Source organism: Crocodylus siamensis, chromosome 2 (assembly GCF_052110815.1).
Source record: "Crocodylus siamensis isolate JL-2025a chromosome 2, ASM5211081v1, whole genome shotgun sequence".
In the NCBI taxonomy this organism is placed as follows: domain Eukaryota; kingdom Metazoa; phylum Chordata; order Crocodylia; family Crocodylidae; genus Crocodylus; species Crocodylus siamensis.
In genome coordinates this window covers 146,097,270-146,117,701 of record NC_143396.1, presented here as the reverse complement: position 1 = coordinate 146,117,701, position 20,432 = coordinate 146,097,270, and the positions used below count along the sequence as shown (strand labels likewise).

At 46.9% G+C, this 20,432-nt stretch overlaps 1 protein-coding gene across 2 annotated transcripts in view; it reads right to left on the bottom strand.

Annotated features, from left to right (window-relative positions):
- The window catches only part of HERC3 (HECT and RLD domain containing E3 ubiquitin protein ligase 3), a 76,191-nt gene extending 56,243 nt beyond the window's left edge, over positions 1-19,948 (bottom strand). The window contains exons 1-2 of one of the 2 annotated variants that reach the window (XM_090037057.1): positions 19,815-19,948; positions 17,052-17,315 (exon numbers count right to left, since the gene is read on the bottom strand). In XM_090037057.1, coding sequence (XP_089893183.1) covers positions 17,052-17,277 — 226 coding nt within the window. In that variant the 5' untranslated portion in view covers positions 17,278-17,315; positions 19,815-19,948. The remainder of the gene's footprint in view (positions 1-17,051; positions 17,316-19,814) is intronic. The other variant, XM_090037058.1, reaches the window with a different exon arrangement.
- Positions 19,949-20,432: the final 484 nt, after the last annotated feature.

Here is a 20,432-nt window from a genome sequence, read left to right as displayed (position 1 = left end):
GGGGAAAGTCTGTTCACCAGGGCCTCCCTTGGAGTCACCAGGAACAATGGCCACAAGCTGAGGGAGGATAGGTTTAGGTTAGATATTAGGAAGAACTACTTCACTGTAAGGGTGGGCAGAGCCTGGAACAGGCTTCCCAGACAGGTGGTGCTCTCACCTTCCCTGGAAATCTTCAAGAGGAGACTGGATAGGTGCCTGGCTGGGGTCTTATGACCCCTCCCACCCCCAGGGTTCATTCCTGCCCCTGGCAGGGAGTCAAACTCGATCTGTCTAGGTCTCTTCTAACTCATTGATTCTATATATTAGGGTAGTCCAATGCCCATTTATTCAGTACCTAACACTGGAGGTATTAAATTAAAGCTCATTAGAAAAAGTGCATTAATGTACATGTAGACACGCCTCAAAGTTGCAAAAAGTGAATGGAGAATATGAGACTTTACACACAGAAGTCAGGAAATGACAAAGTACAGGCCCATGTGTTGGTCTCCATTGCGAGGCACGGTGCAAAGGCAGCATCAAGGACTTCAGCAAAACAAGATTAGGACACAGCCAGGCATAACATCTCTACAATATACAAGGATTTAAAAAATAAATGCCCCAATCTCAGAGCACCTGGTGAGAAAAGCCCCAGGTCACATCACCCTCCTCCCTACATTTCCTTGGAGCACCTTTCCTTATTTGGCACCTGAAATGGCTCTCTTTTTGTCCTAAGGTTGGCAGTAAACCTGCAAAGTGACTCAGCCAAAAAAAGCAGTCTGTGCAGTAAAGCATACTAAGAAAGCTGAACAAGCTTGAGTCAAAACAGCATGATTCAGACAAAGTTACAGGATCCTGGTATTCTGTTCCAGGAACAGTAGGGTAAGTCAGTGACAGCTTTTTATAGCCAAGAAAGAAAACACAGGAGATGGGGAAACTAAGTGATTGCAGCATCATGCAACAAAATCCTTAGTCAAAAAAGCCCCCCAAAACCACTAACTGGACAACTATATTTGTGAAAGCGTACAGGAGACTGAAATGCACTGTTATTTCCTGCTGGAAACGAGTTACATGGCTCAGAAACAGTTGACTTTTCTTGCCTTGAGTGAGTGGAAGAATGAGACTCTTCTAGGGTGTAGTATGAGAAACTCCTAAGGGTGGAGGCACTTCAGCCACATCATCTAGGGAACTTTGAGTTGGCTTTATCTGTGTTCTCCCTTTCCGTTGTGTTGCCTAATAAAGCTAAATTCCAGGTAGAAAGACAAGTCATTCAACTAAATCAGCAATGTAAAATGATGCAACTCAAAGCACAAGGCTGTCAACCTGAACTCGGCCCTTTAGTTCTTGGTTTTCCACTCATTGACTAGACACGTCCATTAACTGGTACATGAAAGAAATGCAACTGCCTCTTATTGCAGGAGGAGTTACCATAATGTGGTACATTGTCTTACAAGTGGATTTAACACCTGCCGCCCAACCTGGCTCTCATATTGCCTAATCCACTGACCACTGAAAGCTATGAAAATCTTTCTATAGAGATCAGTGGGTGCAAAGTTGGTAAGAACCATGGGTGCTTATAGCCCCGCCCCACCCAAGGGCTTTACTTTCAGCTTGATGTGCCCCTGCACCAAGTACAGCACATGCCCGGAAGAGGAATCGCAACAGTTTGACCCAGCTTGCCAACCGTCTGTATAGCTCGCATGCTTCAGGAGAACTTTTCACATTTTATCTAATAGTTGATTTAATCAGCTATTACATAAGCATGCCAAAAGCCCGCTGAAGCACACAAGCTATACAGACAGTGGGGTCAAACTGACACAATTCCTCTTCCAGTGAAGTGCTGGGGGGGGGTGCCCCCCCACATCTGTCAGCATCCTATGCGACTGCAAGACACAATAACCAGAAAGCAAGGACTGGAGATTACATACAAACTCTCAGCTGGCTCCCACTATCACCAACTGCTTCTACTGCATCCCAAAGATGCTTCTCCACCAGGCCGTAACAGCCCCATTTCTGAAATGCTCTTCAGGGCATGCTATACCGACATCCACTAAGCTAAAAAGAAGATAATTTCAAGTTAAGCACTTAAAAATAAAATTCCCCACTGTTGACAGGTAACACAACAGTTCTGATGGCTGCAAATCAGAAGTACACAGAAGGAAATCACCTCCCAAGAAATATCTTCATCTCTTACTGAGGACTTCTCCTTGGTTTGCCAGGTCCCCACACGTTATTTATGGTTGTTAGCTATGTCAGTACAGCCAGCAGCCCCTCCATTTCTACTATCCATCTCAATTCAGGTAAACGGTGCTGGAATTATCACCATAGCTAGGAATTTGCTTCTGTTTACAAATGAACAACTGGAGGGTATATAGGGAGTGTCACACATGTCCTATCTTCCTAGCTGAGTTTATTACACACACCAGGGCTCTGAATTCCTGCTCTCCAAAATGTCCCTCTATACCACCCTCCCAAATTCCCCTAGTCCAAGAACTCCCACTAACTCTCCCCTCCCCAGAACACAGATCTTTTCCCTCATGCCACAGGCTCCACATTTTTACACCATTTTCCTTCATCTCTCCATGTCTCTGGCCTCCCCTTCCCTCCCAGGGGCTCTGGCTTCCCTCAAGATTAGTCACTCAGGGCATGGGACAGGCAGAAGTGGGGTGTAGTCATACTGTTAGAACACATGTTAGAACACATGTATGTAGTCATACTGTTAGAACACATGTCACCAACCAGTTCTCTGACCTAGAGGCAATAGCAGGGCTGCCTGAAGCTGTGGTTGTGCTAAGCACATGGCAGAGGCTCCACGAGTCCCTGTTTTTCTCCTTTCTTGTTTTTCTGTTTTTCTTCCCTCCCCTACCAAATCATTAGCGATGAGCAGGCAGAACCCTAGAGCAGTGGTTTTTAATCTGTGCGGGTCCACGAAAGATGATTTTGATCGATCAAAAGTATGTGAATATCCACATTTATAATTCAAATGCACCTCCATTCAAAATTGTTTAAGGGTCTGCAAATGAACAAAGGTTGAAAAGCACTGCCCTTAAGTTTTGGAATAAATCAGATGCGACATCCGAAAATTAGTGCACTAACCCCAAACAACTGCCAACAATAGAGGCCAAGGCCTTGCTAACTCAGCCAAACTTTTCCCTGACTGACTAAATGCCACTGACCTTATTCACATAAAGTACAGACAAAGAATTATGATGGGGCTCAGATGAAGGCATTAATCCTGCATATGTAAGCAATGGAAAACAAAAGGATATCCAATGATTCATCAAAAACAGTGTCAGGTTTCCAGGTTGTAGCTGTACTGGTCTAGGCAAAAGGAATCAGAACTTATGGCAGCGGTTATATCTTTTATTACACCAACTAGATATTTGCCAAAAAAAAATCTTTATTTGCAAGTTTACAGGCACAGGTACCTTTCTTCAGGCATATGAGAGCGCAAAGATTGTAAAAGTTCTCCTAGGTAGAAATGAAAATTCATATTTATCAGGAGAGCTGAGGGCATGGTAAAATCAGGAGACTTTTGGTGCAGCAGCTGGAAAGGAGGGGACCATGGGGGGACTCTCCTGCCAAGCCCCATCCCCTGCCTGCTCCCCCAGCCCCCCATGGCTGTCCTGCCCAGCCCTAGCTCTTTAAAAAAGCCCCCACCCACTGGCAGAGCCCCCTAGCAGTGTGGGGCAGCAGGGATCACCACCCCCACACACACACACACACACCTGGTAGGTACTGGAGAGCGCGGAGCTTTTTTTTCTTTACAGAGCCAATGCAGGGGCTAGGTGGGGCAGCCATGGTGGGGGCTCGGAAAGCGGGCAGGGGATGGGGGCATGTGGCAGAGCCCCCCCAAGCAGCATGGGGCAGTGGGAGGCAGAGGAGATTACTCCCTGCCACCCCCCCGGCAGCACCCGATAACTGGGGGGCTTTAAAAAAAAAAAGAGCCAAGATGGTGGGACTGGGAGAGCAGGCAAGGAATGAGGGCTCATGACAGAGCCCCCCATGCAGTGTGGGGATCCCCCCCAGCACCTGCATCCGGTAAATGCCAGGCATTTTTTTTTTTTTTTTTTTTTTTTTAAAGAGCCAGGATGCTGGGGCCAGGTGGGGCAGTCATTGGCAGGGCTGGGAGACCAGGCAGGGAATGGGGCTTCTTTGCTTTGGAGATTCAGATTCAGCCAAATAGATTCAGCACAGTGATTTGAATCACTAAATCAAATCACTGTCCACCGAATCGGCCAAATCCAAATCCAAAGTGACTACTAGCTGCTTTGCACAGGCCTAGTACAGACTTGAGTGAAAGAAGGCTAGGAACAGCCAGACAACAGCAACTCCAATTCTGCTGTCTTCCTTTGTCCGGCACGCCAGATGACTGCTTCCTTATTATGTGCAACACGGGCTACTTCATGTGAATGCACTTGGACCCCAAACAGCAAAACACTCTCATTACAAGTATGATCTGCAGAGATTCTGCTCCATTTTATAGGGCTGCTTGTGATGGTGCTAAATATAGGAATCCAGGAGCAAAAACTGGTGTCCTATAGGCACATCAACATACCCAAAATAGCTGAGAGCTCCGTATAGCCCGTGGGAGTCGCTCTGCATCTGCTTGGCAACCATGGAGACAGGAGCAACTTAGCCTAAGGGCAAAGCTCTCCCTTGGATATAGGTTGTTCCACAGGACCTTTTATGTCCCCATATGGCCCACTCCCAGCAAGGAATCTGATTCTTCTCTCTGTCTGGCTGTGAGCACACCTCACTATGATCCCAAGGGCAAGATGTTTCTCACATGGCTGAAAGTCAAACAGAAAAAGTTCTTCAGGGGGCTGCATGCACAGGGAAAGCTCCTGAGCAAGAGGCCATCAGGTGAGAGAGGAAAGGCCTGTTGGGCTAAAGATTCCCCTATCTCCAGTGGTCCCAGAAAGACTTATTTTATAACTATTAATAAATAGAATTTAGAGATAGCCTGAGGCAGGGATGCAGACTGGCTCCTCCCTACCTCCTACTTCAAAGGGGTTAACATACCCCTAGAGCTATGCTGACTTCTGATCCAAGATAAGAATATTAAAACAGAGACTAGAAGCATACTGAGGAAATGAGGACCATCTTCCCTGCACACTACCACATGCTCACTCAGGGCTCAACAAGTCTTGGCACAGGATCCCGGGATTCACCTGCCTTGCTGGCTGGCTATATATTTAGGTTAAATGTTATATTACATGTAGGGTGACCATATGGGACAATATTAAATCTGGGACACCTCCCCCCTGTCAGAAGCTCTGGTATGACTAGTCAGGCAGCCAAAGGTGTCAATGGCCTGTTAATGACCCACTGTTCTTTACTTCACAGGCATTAACAATCATTTCCCCCTTTCAGTGGTCATTCCACTAATCAAACTAACCTATTTTAGGGCAATTTTGCTGCCTGCTAGGGCTTTTTATTTCAGGGTTTGTGCTGCTCCACCTCTGCTGGATGCCCCTCCCCTCTTCCATTTTAATTTTGATGGGCTGACCGGGACCAGCCTGTGAAATCTGAGACTGTTCCCACCAAACCAAGATATACGGTTACCCTAGTCATCACTGATGATTTTATATTTTCATCCCAAAAGGGAGGTTCGACTTTTCCAGGAGCCCTCACTTTAGTCTTGTGTTAGAAAAGTGCTTTGAAGATATCGTATGGGTTATTCCAAAGCATTTAGTATCCTTACCATGTTTCTGTTTAATTCAATGGGAAATTTAACATCTACTTGCACAGGAACAGAGCTGAGTTGCTGCTGTGCACTGCCAAGAAATCCCACATGTAAAAGTGTGCTATAAATAGCTTGAATTTATCCTAGAGCAATTTCCCCTACCTTCAAAGCAATTCTGAGCAGCTTTGTAAGCACTGTGCAAGAACATCTGACTACTAAAGGGGCTGGGTTTTTTGGGGTTTTTTAAACAACGTTTTGGACATTTATTGAATATCTGAGATGTCAGTAATGTCCAGCCTTGAGACAGCCAGGTTTTATTTAAGCACAGTATTAATCTGAGTAATGAGAATTTCAGGGTTTGACTTATTCTGATTCTGGTTTGCTTGGTCAGTTTCCTTTAGGGATATGGATTCATGAAAATGTGCCTTCCAACTGACACTGCTGCTCTTTCAGTAGGAATGCTTAAAGGAAGAACCTGGTAGGCTGAAAAAGCATATGATGTCAACCGAGGCAATGATTTCACAGTGCCCAGTTGCATGAGGCATGAAAGCTGTCTAATCTCTAGCATCATGTAGGAGGTAATAAGGAGGTTCTTGTCTTAGTTCAGTAAGTCTTGCAGATGTCTACAGGCTGCTTAAAGACATCTAATGTACTGTAAGCTCCACTGCCATTGGATTAATGAGTCACAAAACTACCCAAGCTAATGTAATGATACAGCCATAATACAAAGCTCAGGAAAACTCCCATCCTAACAACAATTACATGACGTTTACAAAAGAAGCTCAAGCCTGTGTGACTTAGTCATTTGATAGTGGCTGTTCAGTAAAAGAGCTATGCCAGAGCACAACAAAATATGCTCCCCAGCCTCAGAGCAGAAGCAGCAAGGCCAGAAATTTGCAACTTCCTTTGCAGACACAAACCTGAAAGCATATTCTGAGAAAAGTACAGATGATTATCTGCAGATTCCCATCTCTTAGGCTTGTAAAAGCAGGCAATCCTTTTTAAAAAAAAGGAAGAGAAGTCAATTGATACATGACAGCACTACCTTTACAGGTATACCACATTATCTGACAGGAACAGTTCTCAGCTTTCCACTGCCAATGGCTTTCTGGTTTTTTGCGAAGAGAAGGACAAGGTTACAGTAACTGTACTGGTTAATTCCAAGAGACAGTTCTGGTATGTTCGCACCTTAAGAGGAAGCACAGTACTGCTGAATGAAGATCTATCTATCTGTGGTCACAGGTGTCATTAGAATAACTGCCAGTCATTGAGACATCCAACTTCTTACAGAATAGAAAAAGAAAATAAGCAGGTGCCAGATGACTTAAGGCTTTACCATGACCTGTTGGAATCAATCTTATTGCTTTCATAGAGAAAGTTAGAATTTACAATGCCATTATTTAAATTATTTTGCTGGGAGCTTATATGAATCCTATTTTACATTATTAAATCAAGCACAACCAAGATACGGCCTGCAAGGCTCCCCAGGGGTCTGGAAATTTAGTGGTGTGGCAAGCAATGGCAGTGTTAATTGCTTTTAACTCCATCACCACTCATCTGGCTACCGAATATTCCAGACCCATGGGGAGCAAGTATTTCCGCTGTTGTTTCATTATCTCATGCGATGGTGTCCAACTCATCGGCCCTGCAGGCTGGATCTGGAGCTCAGAGCTGCATCATGTAGCCCACAGGGCTGCTTGTGGGGCCAGAAATTTGGTGATGGAAGGAGTGGCAGCTGCTGCAGCTGTGGGAACCACTACAATTAATGCTGCTGCCACCAAATTCTAGCCCTGTGCACCATACAACATGGTCTTGCACTCTGGATCCAGCCTGCAGGGCCAGACAAGTTGAACACCATTGCATGAGATAATGAAACAACAGTGGAAATACTTTTCTCCTTATTGTTACATATCCCAAGAATTCTTGTAGTAGAGATGTTTTAGGCTAAGGCATATAGTGTGAAAGAAAGCAAACAAAGGGAGCTTAACAGCTTTGTTACTCCTGCAGAGATATGCCTGACTCCATGGTTATTTGCAAACACCAAGTTCACTGGTCCCAAGTCATGTTGGTCAGTTAGGATTCTCCTAACTCAGGAAGGTCATGCAGGACAAGATCATAAAGTAAAAGCACTCTCTGTTTTCACAGTTCCTCTCCTCCATCACAACACTATGTTAAAGGCACCTCTGTTACTAGCTGTGTGGAGTGATTCTCTCAAATCTAAGAGGTAATTTGTAGCAAGAACTGGTGGCAGCAGCAGCAGCCTGATGGACTTAACTGGGTGAGGTAACCCAAGTAACATCCTGAAGCTTAGCCCAGTTTGGGTAACTTTTGCTGAACAGATGTGTGGTACAGCTTTGCTTTTTCAAGCCAAAGTATCCCCACAGCCCATCTTATTTCTGGTTCCCTGCAGAATTAGCCCTCTTAGTGCTATATACCATTTGAAAACAAGAATTCAGTACTGCTGTCAGACTAAGTATGATTTTTGATATTCATCTGTGACTTTTTCATACATTGTAAGGCTGGAAGGGACTTCGGAAGATCATCGGATCCAGCCCGCTGCACCAAGCAGGAAACTGCGGGTCAGGTGACCCCAGCAAGGTGACAGTCTAGTCTCCTCTTGAAGATTTCCAGGGTAGGTGATTGCACCACTTCTGGAAGGAGCTTATTCCACAGTACAGACACCCTGACTGTGAAGAAGTTTTCCTAATGTTGAGCCTGCATCAATCTTCCAGGAGTTTGTCACCATTACTCCTGGTTTTTTCCCTTGGGCGCCCTGGTGAACAGTTGCTACCTGGTCTCCTCTCAGCCTTCTTTTCCTCAGGCCGAAAAGTCCCAGATCACTCAGCCTTTCATCCTATAGCTTGCCTTTTAAGACTGATCACAAATCTCTCTCTCTCTAGTCTCGTGTATCATGGAATGCCCTCCAGAGGGTGCTTGCTTAGGACCACTGCCATCTTGTCTGGGCTCTGAGACTGGAGTCCCCCAAAGCCATTCAATGCATGGCTTCTAGAGCAGGGAGAAAGCCCAGGCTCCTTCCCACTGTATAACCTTGGCCTTTTGGTTTCTCACCTTCCATGGTACTTCATGGCTCTGACTCAAGAAGCAAGCATCCAGTTCCACTTCTGGGAGAGGGATTTAATCTCCTGTTGGGGGAAAACCAGCACAACCCAAAGTTTCTAGTACCAAAGAAGACAATGTCTTCAGACAAGGCATTTAATGGGGCAAAGGCCACCCAGCAAGAGGTTTTCTGTCCCACCCCACTCCAAAGTGGCTAAGCAGTACCTCTGACCGCTTCCAGCCTGGTTCTAGCATCCCTCAAAGATAATCAGCTGCTCCTTTTTCAGACTTTCGAGCCCTGAGCTCCATACCTCCACAGCTGCTCACTTAATCTCTGATACAGACTCTGCCCAGGAGCTGACAACCTCCTTGTTCAGCCTGATCATAGTCATATTTATCTGTCTCCTCTGGTGATCTCCTGGGTTGGTGTTGGGTTTCTCACCTTTGCTGAAACATCAGCAAAGGTGTTTTAAGACTCTGTTGATACTAAAGGTCCATCTTTTCTCATCCTGCCCATAACCAACCTTGGCACTTGGCCGATGCATAGAGGGTTAATTAAGTAAACCGAGTCCCACATTATTATAGCACCATGAACACAGTCAACACAGAATTTTTACAATAAAACCTGTAGTATATCACACACAATCAACAGCAGAGTGCAAGACTTTGGTAGGGGTAAATCTGATGACCTGAATAACACATCATTTACAGTGTTCCAGTATTAGAGGAAGGAACAGATAACCACTGACTTGACCTCCAGAACACAAGTTCCTTCATTTGAGAGAAACCTGATTTTTATGCAAACTTTTGGAGGGACAAACTAGCTGTGCTGTTATTCCTGCAGTTCCAGGAGACACTGCACTCAAAGAAAGATGCACATATGCTCCAGACCATGCAAGTGCAAAACCAGACCAATACCAACATCTCTCACATCCAGAGCCCTGACCTAACAATTGGTATCCTAGGGTGCCTATACACATGTAACGAGGCTGCGCCAATGCGTTGTAATTATGTGTTGGAGCAGACTCAGTTAATCAAGTCTGCTGGAACATGGTAATTACTGCACTCCAGCACCACATGTATTAGCATCCCTGCGCTGAAAAATGGCAACAGGGTCCTTTAACTACATCTCATTCAACAAGCTGTAGCTAAAGTGCCCCCGCTGCCATTTTTCAGCACAGGGGCAGATATACGTGACTCTCCAGGTGCTTTAATTAGAGCAGGACCAATGAAGTAAAGCATCTCAGATCTCCTCTAATTAAAGCACCCCTCGTCCCCACCACTCCCAGAGCATGTGTATAATGCCCCTAGTGCCTGCCCCTCGCACACTACCAGAGACACCCAAAAGCTCCATTTTATAAAGGCACTGAGCATTCACTTAACATTAAGCCCATGAGCAGATCTACTGATTTCAGCAGAACTGCTCACATGCTTAGTTTTAGACAAATGCTGTAAGATTTTTGCTAGATTGCGAGAAGCAACTCAGTGCTGCCCAATAAAGAACCACTATTTCTGTTGCACAGAGGGCACAGGATGCAGAGTTGGGGCAAGAATTCTTTGTACTTGCACTGAATTCTATATTGCCTTGTGCAAGGGAAAGAACAGCAGACCTACCCTCTACACAGAGTTATAGGGCTAAAGCAGGGCACTGCTCCAGCTATAAGCAGTGCTTCCACTCTGTGCCAAGGCAGAGGGCATGGCTCCTCCATCACCCCCTTTTACATCCTCTCCATAAAGCCCGTTTACTCAAGCTCCATGGAAGGGGGACTGACTGACAGGCCTCTTCATTTCCTTTCAGTGAACTGGAGGAAAGCAGGAGGAGCCTGTCACAATGTTAACATATGCCCACACCTACCTAGTCAGCAAGTCAGCACAGTCACTAGCCTCATTGTCCCCTCAGCCATTCTTTTCCATCTGTGCCTTGTTCCTTTCCAAAGCTGATTCCAGTGAGTACAGCCCCTCCTGTCATCCTGCTTCCCCCAGTTTAAATAGATCAGCACTGGCACAGATACCTCCTCACCCACCAAGAAGAGATTAAGAGAGAAATATGCATCTCCACAGCCTTTCCATGCACGGTTTGCCTCTAAACTCACAGCTGTTATAAGGTTTATGATTAACAGATGACTCAAAGGCAATGCCAAGATATCTGGTCAAAGCTAACCTTGTACTGGAGCTCAGAATAAGTGAGTTTAGCTATGTTCTTAGATCATAGGGACAGAGAAACCCAGGAGACTGGAGTCATCCTGTGGATTTTCTTCAAAAAAATCACCAGAATATTCATACTCATATATTTTTTTTAAATAGATTAAACTTGAATTGCATTTCCAGTTCCTGTGGACATGGGCAGACAAGCCTACACAATGCAAAATGAAACTCTTATCTTGGTGCCTGTGCAGCCAGGCAGGCAACAGCAGTAAAGAGGGTACAGTCACTTTGCTGCTCATTACTGAAGGGAAGAAGCAAGCTTTACCTTCTCACTGCTGACAAATCAGAGATTATAATGCAATGTCCTTGGGATAGGAACCTAGCATTCCACAAGCACCCAGTTTTCACACCAACAGAAGATCCACAAATCCAAATGAAACCCTGAGTGGCAGATACTCAGCCACTAAAGAAGACACCAGTTCCCACATCTTTAGCAGACTTAGCAACATGCCAATGCTTCCCAAATTACTAGCCATCAGCCCTATTAGTCATTTTGCACTTCTACCCAATACAATATACCTACAACATGAACACTTGCTTTGAACACCTGGACCTTCTCCATCTCCCCTAACATACCTAGGGAAAAAGAAACTGAGACTGAAACAACATGTACTTTTTGCTAGCTGCAAAAGCTATGAATCAAGCTAGACAGCCAAGGGCTGACATTAGGTTCATAGATTCATAGATGCTAGGGTCGGAAGGGACCTCAATAGATCATCGAGTCCGACCCCCTGCATAAGCAGGAAAGAGTGCTGGGCCTACATTACCCCAGCTAGATACACATCCAACCTTCTCTTGAATACCCCCAGGGTAGGGGAGAGCACCACCTCCCTTGGGAGCCCGTTCCAGACCTTGGCCACTCGAACTGTGAAGAAGTTCCTCCTAATATCTAATCTAAATCTGCTCTCCTCCAGCTTGTGGCCATTATTTCTTGTAACCCCCGGGGGCGCCTTGGTGAATAAATACTCACCAATTCCCTTCTGTGCCCCCCTGACGAACTTATAGGCAGCCACCAGGTCGCCTCTCAACCTTCTCTTGCGGAGGCTGAAAAGGTCCAGTTTCTCTAATCTCTCCTCATAGGGCTTGGCCTGCAGGCCCTTAACCATACGAGTGGCCCTTCTCTGGACCCTCTCCAGGTTATCCGCATCTTTCTTGAAGTGCGGCGCCCAGAATTGCACGCAGTACTCCAGCTGCGGTCTGACCAGCGCCCGATAGAGGGGAAGTATCACCTCCTTGGACTTATTTGTCATGCATCTGCTGATGCACGATAAAGTGCCATTGGCTTTTCTGATGGTTTCATCACACTGCCGACTCATGTTCATCTTGGAGTCTACTAGGACTCCAAGATCCCTTTCCACTTCCGTGCCACCCAGCAGGTCATTTCCTAGGCTGTAGGTGTGCTGGACATTTTTCCTCCCTAGATGCAGCACTTTGCATTTCTCCTTGTTGAACTGCATTCTGTTGTTTTCTGCCCACTTGTCTAACCTGTCCAGGTCTGCTTGCAGCTGTTCCCTGCCCTCCGGCGTGTCCACTTCGCCCCATAGCTTAGTGTCATCTGCAAACTTGGACAGAGTACATTTCACCCCCTCGTCCAAGTCGCTGATGAAGACATTAAAGAGTATCGGTCCAAGGACCGAGCCCTGTGGGACCCCACTGCCCACACCCTTCCAGGTCGAAACCGACCCATCCACCACGACTCTCTGGGTGCGACCCTCCAGCCAATTCTCCACCCACCGGACTGTGCAGTCATCCAAGTCACAGCCCCTTAACTTGTTCACCAGTATGGGGTGGGATACCGTATCAAAGGCCTTCCTGAAGTCCAAGTATACGACATCCACCCCTCCTCCTGCGTCGAGGCGTTTTGTGACCTGGTCATAAAAAGAGACTAGATTGGTCAGGCACGATCTGCCTGCCACAAACCCATGCTGGTTTCCCCTCAGCATAACTTGCCTGCCGGGCTCTCACAAATGTGAGCCTTGATAATTTTTTCAAAGACTTTGCCAAGGATGGAGGTGAGACTAACTGGCCTATAGTTGCCCGGGTCCTCCTTCCTCCCCTTCTTGAAAATGGGAACCACATTGGCCCTTTTCCAGTCCTCCGGGACTTGACCCGTGCGCCACGAGCGTTCAAATATTCCCGCCAGTGGCTCTGCAATGATGTCGGCCAGTGCCTTCAGTACCCTCGGATGGAGCTCATCCGGGCCTGCCGACTTAAAGGCATCCAGTTCTTCCAAGTGACCCTGCACCACCTCAGGGTCCACGCATGGAAGTCTGGTGCCTTGCTGCTGCCTCCCTACACTCCCAGTGAGAGACTTGTCATGCCTCTCACTTAGGAACACTGAGGCGAAGAACTCGTTGAGGAGTTCAGCCTTGTCCCCTCTGTCCGTCACCAATTGTTTCTGCCCATTTAGCAGTGGTCCTATTCCTCCCTGGGCCTTCCTTTTACTCCCTATATATCTAAAAAACAATTTCTTATTGTCTTTTACTTGGGTTGCCATCCTCAGCTCCATGGTAGCTTTGGCCTGTCTAACTGCCTCCCTACAAGCACGAGCAGAAGAGGTATATTCTCTAGAAGAGGTTGGACTCTAGTGGTATATATACAGCTTCCCAAGTGAGGTGGCCACACTACTGAGAATAAAGTCACATATACTCAAAATCACATGGTTTGCACACCACAAGCCAACCTGAGCACATGTCCAGGAATGATGCTTAGGTACGGGTGCTCTCAGTACAGGAGGCACCACTCAGAACACCTTGAGATGTCATCAGCCCTGCCCCAATGCACTGCATGAGCTATACAGGCATGTCCAAGCAAGGAGAACTACACTGTTTTGGCTTTAGATATAACACAATGGAAGCAATCACTTAAAATTGGAGACATTAAACCAATTCCCTTCTCCACAGGGTAAAGGGAAAAACATAAAGTAGATCTTATCTTTACAATGAATAGGATCCCTTTTAAAAGCTTTTATCCTCCATCCACACCTGTTACTATCTGCCCATTACACAGGAAGGCTAGAATTAACAAGAAAGTCATCTGCAGAAAAGCAGCTCAGACAAATTCTACTCCTCATTCACAGGGCAGAATACCCCCCAGCAGATCCCGCCTCCCACGCTGAAGAGAAGGCATCATGGTCCAGCCTCTCATGCTGGAATTTCAGCAAAGTTCCTGTAGGATTGTGGTATGGCAGCCCAGAACCTGCCTAATGCAAAAACAAACCCAGCCTCCTAATGAACCCTTTTCTGAAGTCTCTTTCTCCAAACCAGCTCTTCACTGATAGCAGGGGAACTCATCTGGGAGGAATTACCTGAACACAAAGACTCCATACTGTTGTTTGATGCTTCATTAAAAACAAGCTGTTTGATTAAAGCCATTAATGGAAAAAAGCTTTAAAAAGCAACCTACTACTACAGGACTGCACAGGTGTGGGACAGAAAAAGGCATTTGTATTAGAAAAGGAACAGGATAGGATTTTGAAAAAGACTCGGTGCTGGTCTAACTTTCCTTCCATTAAAGTTCCTGGTAAAGCTTTCATTGATTTCCTGGTAAAGCTTTCATTGATTTAAGATTAGATCACTGTCAAGGGTTAGCAAAAGTCCCATGTCTTGCTAACAGCAGACCTCAACCAGGGAAATAATCATCATGGACTAAACTGCAGCATGGCACAAATCCAACACAAAATAGAGGCTTTTAATACATCAGCAAAAGATGCCTCACCAAAGCCAGGATGAAGGCAGACTGCAGGGCCTCATCCAACTTCACTAGGAGGTTTGTAAACCTGACTTCAAACAACCCAGGTCCTCTGTATACTTACGTGATCATACTGATCAGAGCTGGCAAAGCCAAGCTGCAGGCCTTAGTAGGCACTTCCATGTTCCAGGTGCGGCTCTGTACAAGTCTTATGAGCAGCGGCTGCTTGGGAAATGCCCAGAATCGAGGTCCATTGCCAAGCCACTGTGGCTTCAGCACCCTCATGAGATGCAGCTTTCTTCTGGCGCTGCATCAGCCAGAAGCAAAACTCCTGGCACAAAAGGGGTATGGGCAAGTGGCACGGCCTGTTCTCTTAGCTTACACTGTACCAAGAAGGTGGTGGAAGCTCTGGCATATATCAGACCCAAAACTGGTATAGGGCTTTGGCCCTAGGCCTCATGCAGCCCTTTCAAGCCAAAATACAATTTGCTATCAGACCTCCACCCCTCCTTTTGCTTTCATCCAGACCAGAAAGAGGGCAGATTCACTGCCCTGTCCCTTTATTTCACATCAGCTGCTTGTTACCCTACAAAGTGTACCCATATCTCCACTCAGTACAGAATGGAGCATTATTTATGGAATCCCAGTTCACTAACAGAGTTGTTCAAATGTTTCCTTCTACAAGAAGGGTGTGAAAAAATCAATGGGAAAAATCAATCCAAGAGCACCCACTTAATCCCAGTCTGCAACCTCTACAAAATCTTTATGGGAGGCACCACGATATAGTGGGATTTGGGACATCTGGGTTCTCTTCCCAGCTCAGACAGTGACCTGGGCTCCCATTTCCTCTCTTGCTCTGTCTGCCCCATTTCCTTATAAAGAGACAGGCTATACAGAAAGAGTTGGCAGCTTGTACATCTGTACAAGGGCACCCTGATTTTAGCTGTGGCCTCTGAGCACTCAGCATTGCAAATTAAATGAAGCTGAGCAGCATGTATCTAAACTTATAAACCCTGGATCATCTTTATTTAGCCAAACAATAGGAGATTTAAGTCTTAGTCATCAATTCTGGATAGGATTTTCAAGAGTCTAAATGGCCCGAGTGCAAAAAACCCCTCTGAAAGTAAGTAAGATTTGTCTTTTGAGAGATAAGACACTTTGCAGATCCCACTTTCTATATATTAGAGTTGGAAAAATAAAGCTGTGGGACAGGAGGAAAGTCACAGCAAAAGATCGGGTCTGACAGCCCTCTTATCCATGGTTCTTTTTTCATGCTGGCTGTTGTCAGGTGCTTCAGAGAAAGCTGCAAAACCCCCATAATTGGGGTTGCACAAGGAACGGCCCGACCCACAGGAGAAGTTTCCTCCTAATCCCAGTAGTGTGAACCTTGAAGAACAGCCTATCACTTAGGATTAGCGGGGAGGAGGGGAGTCCTTAAATGTGGAAGATTGTATAAAATACCAGGTCCTTGTATGACAAGACATTGTTCCAGAAGCTCTGAGAACACCAAGTTTGTAACTGGGAGTAGGTGCTGAATTGCAATGCTTGATTTAGACTGGGGATCACTAGTGTTTGGACTTTAACCATTTGACACCCTTCTTTCAGTAAGCTTCCAAATAAAGAACACAAGTCTTTGGAACATGCTGCAAAGAAGGAAGTAAAAAGCAGCTCAAGACGAAGAGGAATGTCACTATTTAGAGATATCAGTTTTTCAGTCTTATACAAAAGAAGCTTGAGACCTCTCCAAATAAAATAAGGTGGGGTCGATTTAGCCTTGTGAACACAGAGAAAAGCCTGCAGTTTGTACACAAAGTCTCTGCTGGCTGAAACAGAAGGGGAAGGAAATTTGAGCCTGGAAAGGCAAAGGGGAAAACTACCTTGCTCTAGAGATGGGAGAAGGGGGCAACCTCTGTAGGCCTAGTTAGACACTAAGGGCCTCAGATGAAAAAGAGGAGAAAAATCCTCATCATCCTGTTAAAAAGGGACCTCCTTCCACTAGCATCAAGTGAAAACTTTCTGGTGAGAGAAGGGAGGAGCCTCCAAGTATACATGGAGGAATCCTCCAATTCTAGGGAACATGGTAAAATCTGGAGAGGCAGATTTTGTGAGTGTCAGTGGCCACTCAGCTCTTTATAATGCTATAAGAAAAGAAACCCACTTGGGTATAAAGCAGGAAACTTCACCAACAAACCACCTGCATGCCCACCTCTACTTTGGTGTTTTGCTCGCATGCATCAAAACTCCGTCCTCTGCCCTCTGCACCTTTGTAATCCTCCAGCTTTCAGGAGCCAATCCCATCATATTTAGCATCTTAATCTGATAGGGTTACAAACAACCAGCAGGCTCCACTTGCTGTTGGGACTCTATGTCATGAAGCCCCTCATCCTATATCCCACCACAGTGCGTGGTCTGAAATAGACAGAAGTCAGCATACCTGGTTTGTTTCCTTCTCGTTCATGGCCCAGCTGTCCTTTGGTATTCATCCCACAGGTATACACTTCCCCATCTTCCAGTAGGAAGACAGAATGGTTTCCTCCACAAGCCACCTCCTTGACATTTCTGTCATGAATGAATCCATATACCTGGGGCTCTGGAATGATTACTTGCAGATTGCTACCTATCCCAGGCTGGCCAAAAGACCAGTAGCCCCAGCATAACATTTTCTCTTCTTTCAGCAAGTCATGTAGCTTTATTCTGCCTGCAGAAAATAATTAAAAAAAAAAAATCACCAAGTGAAGCAACCACAGACAGCTGTTCTGTACAGGAAGAGATATTAACCACAAAAAAGAGGATTCCCTGCCTGATCACATCAGACTTGCACACTTTCTACACCAACTGACCTTTACCAATAAATGGGACAGATGGAAAGTCAAGGCACATGGGCCCTACACATCACCCCAATAGTGCCTTCTATGCTTCAACTGTCTCCATACATAAGATGGGAATGCAGCCTAAAAGAAAAGTGCCCATTACAATTAGACACATTTATTTTATTCCCAAACCTATTAAAAAAAAAAAAAAAAGAAAGAAAGCAAGCATATCATATTCTGATTTCATGGGTCCAAACACAGAAGTTGATAGCTTTTATAGATTTTTTTTTTTTTTTTAATTCTGGCATCTGCAAAGAAGTTACTTAAACAGGTGCTGGCCAAAAGCAGCACTATAAAACATTACTAAGTAAAAAAAATCCAGGTAAAGAAGGAACTGGTGCAAAAATACATTTGTGTACGCATATATACATACATGTACGCACCCATACACACATGTCCTCACATCACAAGACATCTCCAAGCAAAAACATGCACCAACCATGCAGATCACATGGAGTGGCCCAACAGTGTAGTCCAGGGATGGGGAACTATTTCAGTTGATGGGCCACTTAATAAGTTTTGGTGAGCTGTTGAGGGCTGCACACATATCTTTCAGAAGATACCATTTTAACAAATTATAGATAAAAATCTTACTCTTCTATAATGTTAGGTGGGTGTGGGGGGCATGTTGGCGTGTGTGCGCAGGGGTGCACGTATGTGTAACAAGAGTACGTACATGTGCGGGGGGACCCATTTACACACTAGATCCTGAAAGCTGGAAAGGGGGTGCATGCAGCACAGCTCATCCATAAGATGTGGTGCAGGTACAGGCATATTCTGCCCCCTCCCTAATCCAGCCCAGGGCTGCCCCCGCAGCACTGCACATAGGGCTGAGTCCTGCCTGCAGCAGCCCAGGCCACACTCCCACCCACACCTGCGCCCAACAATCCCCTAGCTGCAGCCCCAGCCAGCGTGTGCAGCTTCACAGCAGAGCCACTCTTGCTGCTGCAGCTACCTCAGTACTGCTCGGCTCCCCCTGCCTCCAGCAGTTGTTCCTCCTGTCCCTGCCGCACTGTTCCAGGTAGGGGTGAGGAAACTCCTGCCCCAGTGCACAGGGCTCCAGTTGTCAGCTGCCTTCCATCCACTCAGCAGCCTACAAGTGGCTGCTCATCATGCCAGGCAAGTGGAGTGGGTGAATGGCATCTGGAGCCCCACAGGATGGGGCAGGAGCAGCCCAGCTATAGCTTTCTCTCTGCCTGGTGTGGCACAGCAGGGGCAGGAGGAGGAGCCATTGGAGGCAGCTGCAGCAGCAGGAGCAGTCCCACCAGGAAGCTGCAGGCACTGGCCAGGGCTGCAGCCATGCAAGGTGGGTGTGGGCAGGGCTCAGCTCCATGCAGAGTGCTGTGGAGGTGGCCATGGGAGGGCTACAATGGCAGGCCAGATACAGCCTGAGAGCCATATCTTGCCCACCCTGGTGTCATACAGAGACCAGATACTGATGCTGTGATTTGGCCAAATGCACAAGACCATAATGTCAATGTGCTGGGTTCCTACTGGTGTATTTAATATAAGTCAGGGAGCACACCTCCAGAGAAAGCAAAAATGGAACAATAACAAGGCTACGTCAGAGGAAACAAAAGAGATGAAAAGGAAATGGTCACAGCTTGACACAGTCCAGAGGCCTTGGTTCCTACCAGACTGCTGCAAAAAGAAACAAGCTTTCATTACAGAGGAAGCAATCACTAGGTTTTAGTTAACCCCCTTATCACACTACAGCTCCACTTTTGCATTATTTGCTGAACCACTGCACTGATACAGCCCTGACCTCCTCTGCCTAATTTAGGAATAAAACAGGGCTAACCAAACGTATTCAGATGGGTGGGAAGGGAAAGAAAGAAAACTCCAATCAGCCTACTACCCTGCATGCCAAGTTTTAGCTCAACGTAATTCATAGCAGCAGACTTTACTATTTTCGTGCTGGATCAAACCCAGAAGGCATCATTAATGCTGGACACGCCAGAGATCCCCTCACTGAAACAAGCTGGGCTCGTCCTATTCTGAGCAAGTAAGAAGTGGGCACATTTGCCTCGTTTCTAGTGCAAAGCAAAGCTTAATCCAAGCTTGGACCTAATTCAGGCTCTTAGTACATAAAGCCCTTTGCGATCCAGGCCCTAAATAGGAGCGATCACCTCTTGCCCTATACCAAGGGCGGCTACCCCCGGTAGCAGCCACAGCCACAGCTCAGCCCTCGGCGGCAGGGAGCGGCCAGGGCTGCGCTGCCTCCGGCCCGGTCCGGCCCCGCTCCCAGGCGCGTCCCCGGGCTGGCTGCGAGGGCTGGCCGGAGGCAGCGCAGCCCCGACCTCAGAGGCGCGGACGCCGGCACTGACCTGCTGCCGCCGGGGCGCGCGGCGCCGACCTCTGCCCGGCTCCACCAGCCCGGCCCCGCCGCCACCGCCGCCCGCTCAGCCGAGCCCGCAACGGCGCGCGGCGCAGCCTCTTCCGGGGCGGGGGCAGGAGCGCCCGCCCCCAGCGGCAGGGCCCGGCCCGCCCGGAAGAGCGTGTGCGGGGGCCGGGACTGGGGCTCCGGCACTGGCCGCCCGGAGCTGCGTGGGCAGGACGATGCAGAGGAGCGAGGGTGCCGCCGCGGCAGGACGCGGGGGAGGAAGGGGTGTAGGCGCCCCCTCCCCCCGTGCTCGTACGAGGGAAGCACCTGGCTCCTGGTTTCTGCACAGTTCAAGATCGCATGTTAATCCGTTTATTGTGCCTTGTTCCATTATTTCAGACTTCGTTTTAGCTGTCCACTTTGTTTTTGCTCTGTTAAACTGGTTCATATTCAGCTTTGGCTGTCTGCACATTAATCAGTTCATTTTGCTCTATTAAATCAAGTCATATTCAGCTTTTGCCCTCTCTCAAGCCAGTCCGCATTAATCAGTTTATTTTGCTCTGTTATATTGATTCACATTCAGCATTTGCTGTCTCAAAAGGGTTCAGTTTATTATTCCGTT